The sequence below is a fragment of the Tursiops truncatus genome, chromosome 17 (genome assembly GCF_011762595.2).
Source record: "Tursiops truncatus isolate mTurTru1 chromosome 17, mTurTru1.mat.Y, whole genome shotgun sequence".
NCBI classification, from domain to species: domain Eukaryota; kingdom Metazoa; phylum Chordata; class Mammalia; order Artiodactyla; family Delphinidae; genus Tursiops; species Tursiops truncatus.
In genome coordinates, this window is record NC_047050.1 from 77285661 (window position 1) to 77301755 (window position 16095).

At 51.8% G+C, this 16095-nt stretch overlaps 1 protein-coding gene across 2 annotated transcripts in view; it reads right to left on the reverse strand.

The window, feature by feature from the left end:
- ZC3H3 (zinc finger CCCH-type containing 3) overlaps positions 1-16095 on the reverse strand; it is an 80532-nt gene that overhangs the window by 3476 nt on the left and 60961 nt on the right. For both annotated transcript variants that reach the window (XM_033842971.2, XM_033842970.2), the window contains exon 9: positions 14672-14803. In XM_033842971.2, coding sequence (XP_033698862.1) covers positions 14672-14803 — 132 coding nt within the window. The remainder of the gene's footprint in view (positions 1-14671; positions 14804-16095) is intronic.

The following is a 16095-nucleotide window of genomic DNA, read 5'->3' on the forward strand; positions in this document are numbered from 1 at the left end:
CCCTGAGCAGCCCAAGGGTCGAGGGCGCCGCCCAGTCCAGCCCTGCGCCTGGGCTGAGGGTCCTGTCAGGCTGAGGTGGCGATTCCCAGGGCGCTAACTCCTCCTCCTGACCACAGCCCACCCATCCTGGCAGAGGACCAGGGTGGGGGCGCTAGGCCTGGGGGCCCAGGGTGGAGGCCGGCTGCACACCTGATCCACCACACCTGTCACGGTGCTAATTACACCCCGTGGGGGCGGCCTACAAGCAGCTCGGGCAACAGGCAGCCTCAGCTCTGCCCGCCAAGCCCAAGGCCTGCCTTTCCTCGGCCCTCCTGCCCCCAGGACTGGGGCTGCAGGGCCCAACTCCGCAGCCGGGCTGTGTCCCACTTCTTGCCTGGCTCTTCTAGGGGAGGGGGTCCTGTTCTTCCCCACACCCAACAGCTGGCTTAGGGGGCCCGACCCAGCAGGAGAGAGCCAGGTACAGCAAGCCTTATGGGCCAGGTGACAGGCGATATGCTGGAGACAGGCCCGGATGGGAACCACTGCAAGCAGAGTCCCTGTGAAACCCACCCAGGGGGGAGTTTAAAACCAGCCCCGGTGCCTGAGCAGCTCGAGGGTGCCCACCGGCACAGCCACTGGAAATACACGGCAACAGCCTCGAGAGCGTCTTCCTCCCGGGCCCCATCACCTCTCCCCGGGCACGTGCCCCGAGAGTCCCTGATCTTAGCTCTGCTCCCAGCACCCAGGACAGAGCCGGCCGAGGACCCCACGGGGCGTGTACCCATTCTGTGAGCAGGATCTGGGCATTGACCCCATTCTTGGCCCCACACCTGGCTCCCCGCTGCCCCCAAGGGACCAGAAGCCCCTCACACTGGAGCCTGGGGGCTGGCATGAAGACAGGCAGGCAACAGCCCGAGCACCCCTGCACCACATCCCTGTGCTGGGCAGACTCAGCCCTGCCCCCGAGCAGAAGGCAGGCTCAGGCCAATGCCTGCTCTCCCTCCCTCCCTCCCTCCCTCCCTCCCTTCCACAGGGCCCTCTGCCCTGGGCCTGGCCAGTGACACGATCCCGAACCCAGTGGCCCCGCCCTCGCTGTTGCACACATAAAAGAGACACATGGAGACGCTGGGGCCATGCAGGGCTGCCCCTCGGGGTCTCCTGGGGAATAAGGGGGTCGGGGCAGGTAGAGGGGACAGGAAGGACCTTTGGGTGGAGAGGGCCCAGCACCGGGCTGCACACAGAGAGATGGCTAGAGGGCGCTGGACCTGCACTGTCCCGCGGTGACCACGAGCCCCGCGGCTGCTCTGAGCCTGGACGGTGTGACAGGTGCAACGCACAGGGGGCCCCAGGTAAAAGGCGGCACAGAGCTTTCTTCCCTGGTCGCACGCTGACATTTGTGATCTGCTGGGTCAAATAAACTCATCTCACCTGTTTCTGTTTCACTTTCTTAAGGTGGCTACTAGGAAATGTGAAATCCTGCGTGGGGTTCACATCTGGCTGACCTTCCTACTAGAGATGGCTGGTCTGAACTAGCTGAACTAGCTCCCAAGAACTAGTCTGAACTAGCTCCCAAGAACAACCGAATCCTAGGCTAGAGTGTAAAGAACTTTCTCAAATCGTCCGAGAGCTATCGAGAAAGTGAAATGATGGAGGAAAATCTATGCAGAGATGTGGTGGACACAGGGCTAGTCTCAGGTCTCAAAGGCCCGACGTCCCCCTTAGACCAAGGTCACTGAGGAAGGGGCAAAACCAACCAACCACACAAAACTCCCTGCAGAGCTGGAAATTAAGAAAGTCACCGCTAAATAATTCATTGGTCAAACAAGAAACAATGGAAATCAGGTCATATTTAGAACCAAATGATAACACCAAAACAACCCATCAAAATTCGTGAAATGCAGCTGAAGCAGCACTTGGAGAGAAGTCCTCAGCCTTACAGGCTCATGTTATTAGTAAAGAGGATATACCTCAAAAGTTAGAAGTCTGGTCCACAGAAAAGGAAAGCAGAGAATACTTCTCAACGTAGTTTATTGGGCCAGAATAATCTTAGAACCAAACCCTGACCAGAACTAGATGATAAGAGAACATTTAGGGACTTCCCTGGTGGTGCAGTGGTTAGGAATCTGCCTGCCAATGCAGAGGACATGGGTTCGAGCCCTGGTCCTGGAAGATCCCACATGCTGTGGAGCAACTAAGCCCGAGCACCACAACTACTGAGCCTGCGCCCTAGAGCCCGTGAGCCACAACTACTGAGCCCACGTGCCACAACTACTGAAGCCCGTGTGCTTTGAGCCCGTGCTCCGCAACAAGAGAAGCCACCGCAATGAGAAGCCCACGCACCGCAACAAAGAGTAGCCCCCACTTGCCGCCAACTAGAGAAAGCCCGCGTGCAGCAATGAAGACTCAACGCAGCCAAAAATAAATTTTAAAAAAATGAAATTCAGCATCAATTCAAAGTTTAGCAAATTTGTGATAGAAGGGAACTTCCTTAGCTTAATATAGAACCTTTCAGAAAGCCTCACTTGCCAAGGGGCATGGCTGGAAGCCCACGGCCATGACGAGTCAATATCACACTGGGCTTACAGGCAGGGCAGAAAAAGAAAGAAAAGGCGTTTAAACTCAAAGGAAGAAAATATGGTCGTTACTTCAAAAGATACGACTGTTTATGTAGAGAAACCCAAGAGAATCCACCCTATGGATGATTCACTACAATTACTAATACAGTTTAGCAAGGTTGCTGGAAACAAAATCAATATTAAAAGTTGTATGTCCAGGGCTTCCCTGGTGGCACAGTGGTTGAGAGTCCGCCTGCCAATGCAGGGGACACGGGTTCGTGCCCCGGTCCGGGAAGATCCCACATGCCGCCGAGCGGCTGGGCCCGTGAGCCATGGCCGCTGAGCCTGCGCGTCCGGAGCCTGTGCTCCGCAGTGGGAGAGGCCGCAACAGTGAGAGGCCCGCGTACCGAAAAAAAAAAAAAAAAAAAATTGTCCATACACCAATGAGCAGTGAGAAGATAACATTTAAAAATGTGTTCTTGATAAAAATAATAAATGTGACAGGAATAAATCTAGCGAAGATAAGCAAGAATTTTATTAAATGAAAAGCTTTTGACAAAATTCAACACCCATTTATGATAAAAACTCTCCAGAAATTGGGCATAAAAGGAACCTACCTCAACATAATAAAGGCCATATATGACAAACCCAGAGCAAACATTCTCAATGGTGAAAAACTGAAAGCATTTCCTCTAAGATCAGGAACAAGACAAGGATGTCCACTCTTGCCACTATTATTCAACATAGTTTTGGAAGTCCTAGCCATGGCAATCAGAGAAGAAAAAGAAATAAAAGGAATACGAATTGGAAAAGAGGAAGTAAAACTGTCACTGTTTGCAGATGACATGATACTATACATAGAGAACCCTAAAGATGCCACCAGAAAACTACTAGAGCTAATCAATGATTTGGTAAAGATGCAGGATACAAAATTAATGCACAGAAATCTCTTGCATTTCTATACACTAACAATGAAAGATCAGAAAGAGAAATTAAGGAAATAATCCCATTTGCCTACATATCAAAAAAATTAAAGAACCTAGGAATAAACCTACCTAAGGAGGTAAAAGACCTGTACTCAGAAAACTCTTAAGACACTGATGAAAGAAATCAAAGATGACACAAACAGATGGAGAGGTATACCATGTCCTTGGATTGGAAGAATCAATACTGTGAAAATGACTATACTACCTAAAGCAATCTACAAATTCAATGCCATCCTTATCAAATTACCAGTGGCATTTTTACAGAACTAGAACAAAAAATCTTAAAATCTGTATGGAGACACAAAAGACCCCGATAGCCAAAGCAGTCTTGAGGGAAAAAAAACGGAGCTGGATGGAATCAGACTCCCTGACTTCAGACTATACTACAAAGCTACAGTAATCAAGACAATATGGTACTGGCACAGAAACAGAAATATAGATCAATGGAACAGGATAGAAAGCCCAGAGATAAACCCATGCACCTATGGTTAACTAATCTACGACAAAGGAGGCAAGGGCATATAATGGAGAAAAGACAGTCTCTTCAATAAGTGGTGCTGGGAAAACTGGACAGCTACATGTAAAAGAATGAAATTAGAACACTCCCTAACACCATACACAAAAATAAACTCAAAATGGATTAGACACCTAAATGTAAGACCAGACACCATAAAACTCTTAGAGGAAAACATAGGAAGAATACTCTTTGACATAAATCACAGCAAGATCTCTCTTGATCCACCTCCTAGAGTAATAGAAATAAAAAGAAAAATAAACAAATGGGACCTAATGAAACTTAAAAGCTTTTGCAAAGCAAAGGAAACTACAAACAAGACGAAAAGACAACCCTCAGAATGGGAGAAAATATTTGCAAACGAATCAACAGACAAAGGATTAATCTCCAAAATATATAAACAGCTCATGCAGCTCAATATTAAAAAAACAAACAATGCAATCCAAAAATGGGCAGAAGACCTAAATAGACATCTCTCCAAAGAAGACATACAGATGGCCAAGAAGCACATGAAAAGCTGCTCAACATCACTAATTATTAGAGAAATGCAAATCAAAACTACCATGAGGTATCCCCTCACACCAGTCAGAATCGGCATCATCAGAAAATCTACAAACAACAAATGCTGGAGAGGGTGTGGAGAAAAGGGAGCCCTCCTGCACTGCTGGTGGGAATGTAAATTAATACAGCCACTGTGGAGAACAGTATGGAGGTTCCTTAAAAAACGAAAAATAGAATTACCATATGACCCAGCAATCCCACTACTGGGCATATACCCAGAGAAAACCATAATTCAAAAAGACACATGCACCCCAATGTTCACTGTAGCACTATTTACAATAGCCAGGTCATGGAAGCAACCTAAATGCCCATCGACAGATGAATGGATAAAGAAGATGTGGTACATATATACAATGGAATATTACTCAGCCATAAAAAGGAACGAAATTGGGTCATTTGTAGAGATGTGGATGGATCTAGAGACTGTCATACAGAGTGAAGTCAGAAAGAGAAAAACAAATATCATGTATTAATGCATAATTGTGGAACCTAGAAAAATGGTACAGATGAATCGGTTTGCAGGGCAGAAATAGAGACACATATGTAGAGAACAAACGTATGGACACCAAGGCAGAGCGGGGGGAAGTGGCGGGGGTGGTGGTGGTAGTGGTGGGATGAATTGGGAGATAGGGATTGACATGTACACACTAATATGGATAAAACAGATAACTAATAAGAACCTGCTGTATAAAAAAATAAATAAAATTCAAAAACAAAAATTTTATTAAACGACATCAAAGGAGAACCCTGTATAACTAGAGACGGTGTGCCTTGATCATGGGCAGAAGACTCACTGGAGAGACAGATACCAACTGTCCAAGGAAACCTGACTACAGAGGGGCCCATGACAGATCCACAGGGCAAAGGGGCTCTTCAATGCAAGGTGTGTGGGCGAAACAACACTGGTCCCCTACACAGACACAAAATCACTTCCAGCTGGACTGGTGGGGAACGTCTTAAATGGCAAAGATCCGACCACAGGATGCAGTGGGGAAGGAGGTCTCATACAAGCACAAGAGGTGCAAACTGTAAAGAGAGATGAATAATAATATTTCCATTAAAATTAAGAGCTTTTGGGCTTCCCTGGTGGCGCAGTGGTTGAGAGTCCGCCTGCCGATGCAGGGGACACGGGTTCGTGTCCTGGTCTGGGAAGATCCCACATGCCACGGAGCAGCTGGGCCTGTGAGCCATGGCCGCTGAGGCTGCGCATCCGGAGCCTGTGCTCCGCAACGGGAGAGGCCACAACAGTGAGAGGCCCGCGTACCGCAAAAAAAAAAAAAAAATTAAGAGCTTTTGTTCGTCAAGATTAAAGAACCTAGGAATAGAAAGTGGTAGGTGGTGGTAACGCACCAGCGCTAACTTCTTAGTTCTGACAGACAGTTACAGCTACGTAAGACACTAGGGTCTTCCTGGTGACGCCGTGGTTAAGAATCCGCCTGCCAATGCAGGGGACACGGGTTTGAGCCCTGGTCCAGGAAGATCCCACACGCCGCGGAGCAACTAAGCCCGTGCGCCACAACTACTGAGCCTGCGCTCTAGAGCCCGCGAGCCACAACTACTGAAGCCCGCGTGCCTAGAGCCCGTGCTCCGCAACAAGAGAAGCCACCCAATGAGAAGCCTGCGCACCGCAACTAAGAGTAGGCCCCGCTCGCCACAGCTAGAGAAAGCCCACGTGCAGCAACAGAGACCCAGCGCAGCCAAAAATAAATAAATAAATAAATATTTTAAATAACTAACTAACTAACCAAATAAATAAATAAATGGCACTTACCAAAATGATATTAAAAAAGACAAGATACTAGCAGTGCAGGAGCCTGGGTGAAGGGTGCGCGGACCCTTCTCTGCACTCTCTGCAACTTTTCGGTAAGTCTACACGATCACAAAGAAGATGCTTATCACACGATAAATGACGAGCACTCTGTGCCGGGGCCCATGCAGAGAACAAGCCGCCCCCTCCCAGTCAAGGTGCCCGCTGGACTCCTTCTGAGGGCATCAGAGGCCACTGCGAGACCAGGGCCCTGCAGCAACAGAAGCTGATCCCAAGGGTGAGACCTGTTGTCTGAAAAGGACAATTAGATGGGCAAGCCTCGGGCGAGACAGCCCAGAGAAAAGGCGAGAAAATGCCAACTAAATACAGATGGAAAAGGTTAAGAGCTCAAGATGCAATGGGGAATGTTATACACACAAAGGCACACCAATACATTGAAAACCTCGATAAAACAGATCAATTTCTGGGGGAAAATAAGTCAAAACTGGCAAAATAAGAAATAGAAGGGACTGCCACTTCCTGGAAGACGAAGGAGACATATTTGTCCCTACTCCTCCACTAAGCACCACCAAAACCCTGACAACCGCAGGAAGACCATAAAAGGTGGAGAGGAGGCAGGCCACCAGGGACCTGGGGACCCAAGAAGTGACGTGGTGGTGGCTCTTGGGACTTCCTGTTGCCTCGTCATCCTGACCTGGAGCAGAAGAAGTTGACAACTCGGAACTGTCAGTGGGTGCGGATAAGGGGTGGCTCCCTCGCACCAGGGCCAGCAAAGGCTGAGTGGCGAGCCTTGACCCTGGCATCCCTCCCTGCCCTGCTAGGATGGTGCCGGAGGAGGCTGAGTGGGAAGCGAGTCCTGCCATCCACCCAGGACCACCAGGGAGACCCCTCCGCAGGGGTCAGTGAAGGCCGAGTGGGGGAACCAGGATTTCTACCTGCACGCCCCCTGCCCACCTCCTGGAGTGGACTCAGGGGAAACCTGCTGAAACAGAAGGTTTAAATAAGATCCGGACTCTCATAACAGCCCAAACATCCAGGTTTCAATAGGAAACGACTCATCACAGCAAGAGCAGCTGGCAGGGAACCACGTACACGGAGGAATAGCTGTAAAGTTGTATGTGGATTTTCAACTGCGCCGGGGGGTGGAGGGTGTTGGTGCCCCTGACTGCCCCCCGCCGTGCAGTTCAAGGGTCAACTGTATAGTGCAGAGACTGAATCCGTAATCAAAAGCCTCCCCACAAGGAAAAGCCCAAGACCAGATGATTTCAACAGGTGAACTCTACTAAACATGTATAGAAGAACTGATACCTATTCTTCTTAGATTCTTCCAAAAAACTGAAGAGGCAAGAATACTTCCTAACTTACAACAGTCAAAACAATCTATGAGGCTAGTCTTACCTTGATTCCAAGACCAGACAAAGACACTACAAGAAAAGGAAACTACAGATCAATATTACTTATGAATACAGATGTGAATCCTCAACAAAATACTATAAAACTGAACTAGTGGCATATTATACCTCGTGATCCAGTGGGATTTAGTCTCGGAATGCAAAGATGGTTCAACATCCAAAAATCAATCAATATAATTGTGACTGATCAATGTGATCAATATGTTTATTGACCAGCTTAATAGAATGAAGGGAAAAACCCCACATGATCATCTCAATTGACACAAAAAAGATTTGACAGGACTCAACACATTTTCATAATAAAAACACCAAATAAACTAGGACTGGAAGAGAATAACCTCAACATAATAAAGGCCACGTACGACAAGCCCTTAGCTAACAGCATACTCAACAGTGAAAGACTGAAAGCTAGGATAGCCCCGTTGTTCACTTTTATTCAACGTACTACTAGAAGCTCTAGCCGGAGCAATTCGGCAAAAAAAGGAAGGAAGAAAAGAAGGGAGGGAGGGAGGGAGGGAGGGGGGGAGGGAGAGAGAAAAGACTAAAAGGCATCCAAATCAAAAAGGAAGAAAATTATCTCTGTTAGCAGATGACATGATCTTGTATGTAGAAAACCCTAAAGAATCCACAAAAAAATTGTTAGAGTTAGTAAGTGAATTCAGCAAAATTTTAGGATATAAAATGAACACACAAAAATCAACTGCAGGGGCTTCCCTGGTGGCGCAGTGGTTGAGAGTCCGCCTGCCGATGCAGGGGACACGGGTTCGTGCCCCGGTCCAGGTGGATCCCACGTGCAGTGGAGCAGCTGGGCCCGTGACCCATGGCCGCTGGGCCTGCGTGTCCGGAGCCTGTGCTCTGCGGCGGGAGGGGCCACAGCAGTGAGGGGCTCGCTCGCGTACGGCAAAAAAAAAAAAAAAAAAAATCAACTGCATTACTATACATTTATAATGAATGATCTAAAAAGGAAATTAAAAAACAATCCCATTTAAATAACATCAAAAAGTATAAAACACTCAGGATTTATTTATTTACTTATTTAGTTATGGATGGCTGCACTGGGTCTTCGTTGCTGCGCGCGGGCTTTCTCTAGTTGCAGCGAGTGGGGGCTACTCTTCATTGCGGTGCGGGGGTTTCTCACCGCGGTGGCAGAGAGCGGGCTCTAGGCGCTCGGGCTTCAGTAGTTGTGGCACGTGGGCTCAGTAGTTGTGGCTCCTGGGCTCTAGAGCGCAGGCTCAGTACTTGTGGATCACGGGCTTAGTTGCTCTGCGGCATGTGGGATATTCCCGGACCAGGGCTCGAACCCGTGTCCCCTGCATTGGCAGGCGGATTCCTAATCACTGTGCCACCAGGGAAGCCCAACACTCAGGAGTAAGTAAATTTAACCAAGGAGGCAAAAGACTTATACACTGCAAACTACAAAATACTGCTGAAAGAAATTAATGAAGGTCTAAATAAATGAAAACACATCATGCATTCATGTACTGGAAGACCTAGTATTGTTAAGATGACAATACTACCGAAAGTGATATACAGAGCTAATGCAATCCCTATTAAAATCCAAAAGGCCTTGTAAAAAAAAAAAAAACAGAAATAAAAAAACCCATCCAAAAATTTACATGGAATCTCAAGGAACCCCAAATAGCCAAAACAACCTTGGCAAAGAAGAACAAAGTTTGAAGGATGCATATTTCCTGATTTCAAAACTTATTATAAAGCTATAGTAATCAAAACACAAACATATAGACCTATGTAATAGAAAAGAGAAGCCAGAAATAAACCATCCCAAGTATGGTCAATAAATTTTCAACAACGGTGTCAAGATCATTCAATGGGGAAAGGACAGTCTTTTCAACAAGCAGTGCTGGGACTTCCCTGGTGGCGCAGTGGATAAGACTCCGTGCTCCCAATGCAGGGGGCCTGGGTTCGATCCCTGGTCAGGGAACTAGATCCCACATGCATGCCACAACTAAGAGTTCACATGCCACAACTAAGGAGCCCGCACACCACAACTAAGGAGCCCTGGTGCCGCAACTAAGGAGCTCGGCTGCTGCAACTAAGATCCGGTGCAACCAAATAAATAAATATTTTTTAAAAAGTGGTGCTGGGAAAACTGGATATCCATTTGCAAAAGAATGAAGTTGGGTCCTTATTTAATACCATATGCAAAAATTAACTCAAAATGGACCACAGACCTAAACTTTAGAGCTAAAACTATAAAACTCTTATAAGGAAACACAAGGGAAAAGCTTCATGACATTGGACTTGACAAAAATAAGTTAGATATCACACCAAAAGCACAGGCAATAGAAAAACAAATACATAAATTGCACTTAAACAAAATGAAAAACTTCCGTGCATCAAAGTACACCACCAAGAGAGTGAAAAGACAACGCACAGAAGAGAAATATGCAAATCATGTCTCCAATAAGGGGTTAGTATTCAGAATATATAAAGAACTCCTATAACTCAACAACAACAAAAAACTCCCAAACAACCCAATTCAAACATGGGCAGAAGGGACTTCCCTGGTGGTCCAGTGGTTAAGACTCCATGCTTCCAATGCAGGGGGCGCGGGCTTGATCCCTGGTCGGGGAACTAAGATCCCACGTGCCACGGGGCACAGCCCAAAAAAAAAAAAAAAAAAAAGGAAAAAAGGCAAGGACTTCTCCAAAGAAGATAGACCAGTGACCAAGAAGCATGTGAAAATATGTTCAACATCATTAATCTCTAAGGCACTGTGAACTGAAACCACAGTCAGATGCCACACGCTGGATGGCTATTAACCAATGAGGAAGGTAAGTCACGGGTGAGGATGTGGAGGAAGCGAAACCCTCGGGCGCTGCCGGTGGGGACGCGAACAGTGCAGTCATTACGGAAAAGTCCAGTGGTCCCTCAAAGAGCTAAATACAGGATTATCGTATAATCGGCAATTCCACTCCTGGTGCCTCTCTACCCAAAGGAAGTGACAGGAGTAACCTGAAGAGCCACTCGTACGTTGATGGTCACAGCATGCAAAAGGTACAACCCCCGTGTCCATCCCCAGAGGAGGGGACAGACGAGTGTGGTCTGGACGCACGATGGGCCGTCGCTCAGCCACAAAAGGGGTGAACCCTGAACGCGTGGTGCTCAGCGGGAGAAACCTGACATGAATGGACAAATACTGTAAGATTCCACTTATGTTAAATATCTAGAAGAGGCAGATTCATGGAGACGAAATGTAGATCTGTGGTTGCCAGGAGTTGGAGAGAGAGGGGGGACAGGGAGTCACTGCCGACTCTTTACAGAGATTCTGTTTGGGGTGATGGAAAAGTTTTGGAAATAGACCGTGGTGGTGTTGTACAGTATTATAAATGTAATTAATGCCACTGAACTGTATACTCAACAAGGGCAAATTTTATGTTATATTTAGTTTACTACAGTTACAAAATTAAAAATGTAATACACCAAAAACCACTGTCCTGTGCACTTAAACGGGTGACAGGGCTGGCAGGTGCTGGCAAGGAGGTGACAAAATGAGACCCTCACTCATTCCTGGTGGGAGCTGGACCGGTGCAGGCGGCTATCCCTGCAGGCTGTGTCCACACTGAGACCCGCAGACGCTCACAGCAGGCTCACTCCAAAAGCCCCACTGGCCACAGCCCAAGTGCCCATCCCCCGACGAGCGGAGAAACAGAAAGCGGTCTCTGCACACAGTGGAGGGCCGCTCGTGTGCTGCTCGAGACCACAGCACGACGATCCTCAGAAACACGTTCGCGACAGAAGCCAGACGCCGAAGTCTGCATGGTAGGACTCCCTCGCGTGCGCTGCCCACAAAAGACTGGTTCACGCAGACGGAGGTACGTTAGTGTGTCCTGGGGGTGGGGGGGGGGGGGCAGCAGAGACAGGACCGACCACAGAAAGGGTTGAGGGAATGTCCTGGGGTGACAGAAACGCTCCAGCACCGGGGGGTGGTGATGGCTGCACAACTTCGTAAACTTACTAAAACCTACTGAATCGCACACCTGCCCAACAGATGAACGGGGCGATATGTAAACCGTACCTCAATAAAGCTGGCGTTAAAAAGTGGCACCACAAATCAGAGAGGAAAGAACGGACAGCTTAGCATGCATCTGCGGGGAAAGGCTCACTGTGTGGAAGAAACGAGGCGAGGTCGCACCTCACACCACAGGCTGGGTAACAGGGACACCGGAGCCTCCCTGACACCCCAGGGCCTGCTCAAAGGGCTGTGAAGCACTGCACTAATGTATGTACGTATGTCCGTATTTACTTACTTACTTACTTATTTATTTATGGCTGCATTGGGTCTTTGTTGCTCCGAGTGGGCTTTCTCTAGTTGCAGCGAGCGGGGGCTACCCCTCGTTGCGGTGCGCGTGCTTCCCACTGCGGTGGCCTCCCTTACTGCGGAGCACAGGCCCTAGGTGCGCGGACTTCAGTAGTTGCGGCACGGGGGCTCAGTAGTTGTGGCTCGCAGGCTCTAGAGCGCAGACTCAGTAGTTGTGGCACACGGGCTTAGTTGCTCTGCGGCAGGTGGGATCTTCCCGGACCAGGGTTTGAACCCGTGTCCCCTGCATTGGCAGGCAGACTCTCAACCACTGCGTCACCAGGGAAGCCCCCTGCACTAACGTCTTAATCTTCACAAGCTTCCTACGTGGTAAGTACTACCGTTATCCCAATTTTACAGAAAGGAAACCGAGGCCCAGAGGGTGAACAACTTGTGCAGGGCCACGGCCGCGAGTGGACTGGGGTCTGAGCCCCAACCGGAGCCTCACCTCCACCCCGCCTCACTGCAGCTCGTAAAGCCAAACTGGAGAAGGTACAGGAGGGGCGCGTGGCCTTGAGTGGGGGCAGATCCTGGAACCAGACCCACATGGAGAAAAATGGAAGGACGCTCCCATAAAAACAGGAAGGATTTCAGCCTGAGAAAGGGTACCCGGGGCAAGTTATCAGGCGGTGACAAGGAGACGCTGTCTGTGACTCCAAAGACTGATATGCCAGGACAAAGAGCCTACGAAGGGCAGGAGGAAGCAGGGGACAGGGGCGGAGGGGCCTCTCCAGCAGGCAGAGCGCCCCTGGAAGCCCGGACCCTGACACACGCAGGGGCAGGGTGAGAAGGAGGTCGAGGAGAGTATGTGAGGGAGCACAAGGGCCGGGACGCAGCCGGGCGGGGGCTGTCGGTACAGAGGTGGCCGCGAATGAGACTGCACGTGAGCTGCAGCAGGAGGCGCGGGAGACACGCGACACCCCAGCTGCAGTGAGCACCCTGACCACAAGCTGTGAACACAAAGAAGAGGAGCCAGGGTGCCGGGAGGGATGGCCGTTCCAGGGCGGGGTGCATGTCCTGCAGCGCCAGAAGGCACCCTGGGGACCACGTGAGCAACTGGACAGCGACAGTGAGGTCCCGGTGGGAGTCGCGGAGTCTGCACTGCTACCCACTCCCGGTGGGTGCAGGCAGGGAAGGGGCACTCTCCCTCTGAGGGCAGCGCTGGTGACGGTGCTCCGAGTGCGGTGGACAGAGCAGCAGGGCTGTTAGCGCCGCGCCTCACAGTGGCGTCCCCCACAGCACGCGCATTAACAGCTGCTCCACGGACCCGACAGCAAGGGACCAAGGCGACCCCACCGCCAGCGCCAGGAGTGACGGGACTCGGGGCTGCGCAGAAAGCTCTGTGGCGGTGACCCTGTGACATGTGGCCATTGGACCACCCGAAGTGACAGGCGTCCTACAGGAGGACACCGTGTCCCCAAGTGTCCTGAGTCCAGAGGGACAAAGTGAGGAGACACGAGGGGCTGACCTCTGAGCCTCAGGCCCAGGAGCAGCACCCGGCACCCGGAAGGGGAAGGGGCAGAGACCTACTCCGGACCTAAATTATTCACAAGAAAAGGGAACGCGCCTCTTTAACAAGCCAGCGCTTTATGAAGCAAGGTTAACAATTCCACTCGATTCGGTGGAATATTATAAACTCTCTGGGGCCCATCTGATGACTTCCACTTCAGGAGCAAGGTGACGACTCAGCACTTTCTATATTATTTAGAATAAAATTAACCCTCGCCGGCCCAGGCTGCTGCTTCTGCTCCCGCGGATCCGGCCTGCTCAGCGCTTTTCCCACCTATAATTACAAGCTGCTATCCATCACGGGGCAGCCTCGCAGCCCGAAAGGGACGCAGTAAGCACTTCCACTAATAGAGGCAGACCTTAAAGACCGCTTTGATATTTTCATTTAAATGGAATCTCTAACAATAATCATCCCCAGCCTCTGGGGGTCCTGCCCCACCCCCCACCTGGGTTGCTCTGGAGCTGCCTGCTGGGCCTCGCCTCCAGGAAGGGCTGCCCTCAGGGTCACCACTGGCTCTGCTTGGGGCCCAGGGTCTGCGGAGCCGGCCCAGCCCTTAGGCTTGGGGCAGGAGGAAAAGGATTCGGGGAAGGGCTCCACCGACTGCAGAGAGCCGGGCACAGGAAGGGAGGGGTGCGGTGCGCAACGCGGGGGCCGGGGCCGGGGAGCTGGCCCTGCACTGACACGCGATCCCCATGCCCAGGGCCCAGGCCTGGTCCCCCACGGCAGACCACGGGTCCCCGAGGCAGGGCGGTCACTCACAAGTGTGTGGGGAAAGGGTGGCAGCGGGCCTTGCTGCAGCCCCTAGGCCAGTGAGGAGGCTCCCTCTCGGGGCACCGGGACCGAGGAGGCCTCTCCGGGGTCCCCCACGGCCCGTGCAGCCTCCCCCCAGCCCCGCAGGCCCGTGGGGGCGGGCCCTCCCAGAAGGAGCTGCGGCGCCGAGGGCTGCTCAGCTGCTGGGGGCTTTCCCACAACGGCAGCCCCGGTGCTGTGCTGGGCTGAGCCCACAGGTGAGCGTGACGGGCGAGGACACACCCGCGAGCCCCTCCCACCACCCACGCCCCTCACCTTCGCACCCAGTGGGCAGTAGCCTTTGAGGAAGTCGGTGCAGACCTCCGCCTTGCGGGACACGTAGACGTGACTGTAGGGACAGTTGCTGTTGCTGCAGATCCCTTTCAGGAAGTAGGAGCACACAGGCATCTGGGGGGGTGGAAAGGCAGTGAGGCTGAGGGCAGGCCACTTCCCCCGAGCCCCCCTCCTCACCCCACTTCACAGGCAGGAACGCCAGGATCCCAGGGCCCCACCCAGGGCTCCACCGCCAGGCATGAGCCACACACTGACTGTGGAAATAAACACAGCGCTGGCCAGCAGGAGGGGCCGCCCACCCTGAAGTCAGACCCTCAGCCTCCCCAGAAGGTGTGGTCGCCCGGGCAGAGCTCGTCTGCCCTCACACGGTCCAGATGAGGATACTGAGACGGGGGACCCAGCCCAGCAGGCTGGCTCAGGCCCTGATGTGCTGTCACGTGAGTCCATCACCTGCCCCGAGCCTGCCTGGTTTCCAGGGTGTAGGGCTGGGGTGGCATGGGCCAGGAGGAGGTTGGTCTAGAAGAGCAGGGCTAGGGGGTAGGAGGGAGGCGGTGCATGGGGGCTCTAGGTGGGGTGTCAGCCCATAGGGCCTGAAATCCAGCAGAGTTTCCAGCTGCCTGATGCGTGGACACCTGGCAGCGTCCGTGAACTGGAGACCTGACTTGGCCTGGTGAAGCCTGGCCACGGGGCTCTGCTGAGCACTGAACGCAGGCGGGCACTGTGGAGGACTGGTGCAGGGGGCAGGCTCCCAGCACCCTGGCCCGTCGGCAGGTGGGTCCAGGGGAGACCTGGTGGGGGACACAGGGTGGGCAGCCCCCCTTCTCCCCCCGTGGGGGGACTGAGGCCTGAGGGCCAGCAGACAGCGGGAGGGGAGGGTGTGTGCCTCTGAAGTCGCCCAGGCTGACTCCTCGGTTGGGGCCCCTGGGGTGAGCCCTGCCCCTCCAGCAGGCCAGCCTCCTGGCGGGATGGAACCTTGCCAGGAGCTCACACAGCTGTCACCCTGTAGGTCTCACACCTTCCACAGGCCTGATACCTCTCGGGGGCCTCCTCCCTCCGCTGTCAGACCTGCCTGCCCTGCCCACGTGGTCCCCGGGCACCCCCCACTGCTGGCCTCTCCCGGCCGGACTCCTCACTGCACCCCACTGGACTCCCGCCTGCCTGCAGAGGACACACAGGAGCTTCAAAAAGCCACTTTTCTGGGGAGAGGTGTGGGGTCGGGGGCAGCTGAATACGACTACAGCTGAGGAGGGAAGGAGAGAAAGCAGAGAAACAAAGGGTGATTTAGCGAGGAGACTATTTTTAATTGTCTTTTAACTGCAGCGCAGAAGGGAGCGGGGAGCGGCGGCCTGCGGCCGGCAGTGCTGCGGCTGCAGACAATTCCCTTAATGTGCGTTTTGATACAGGAC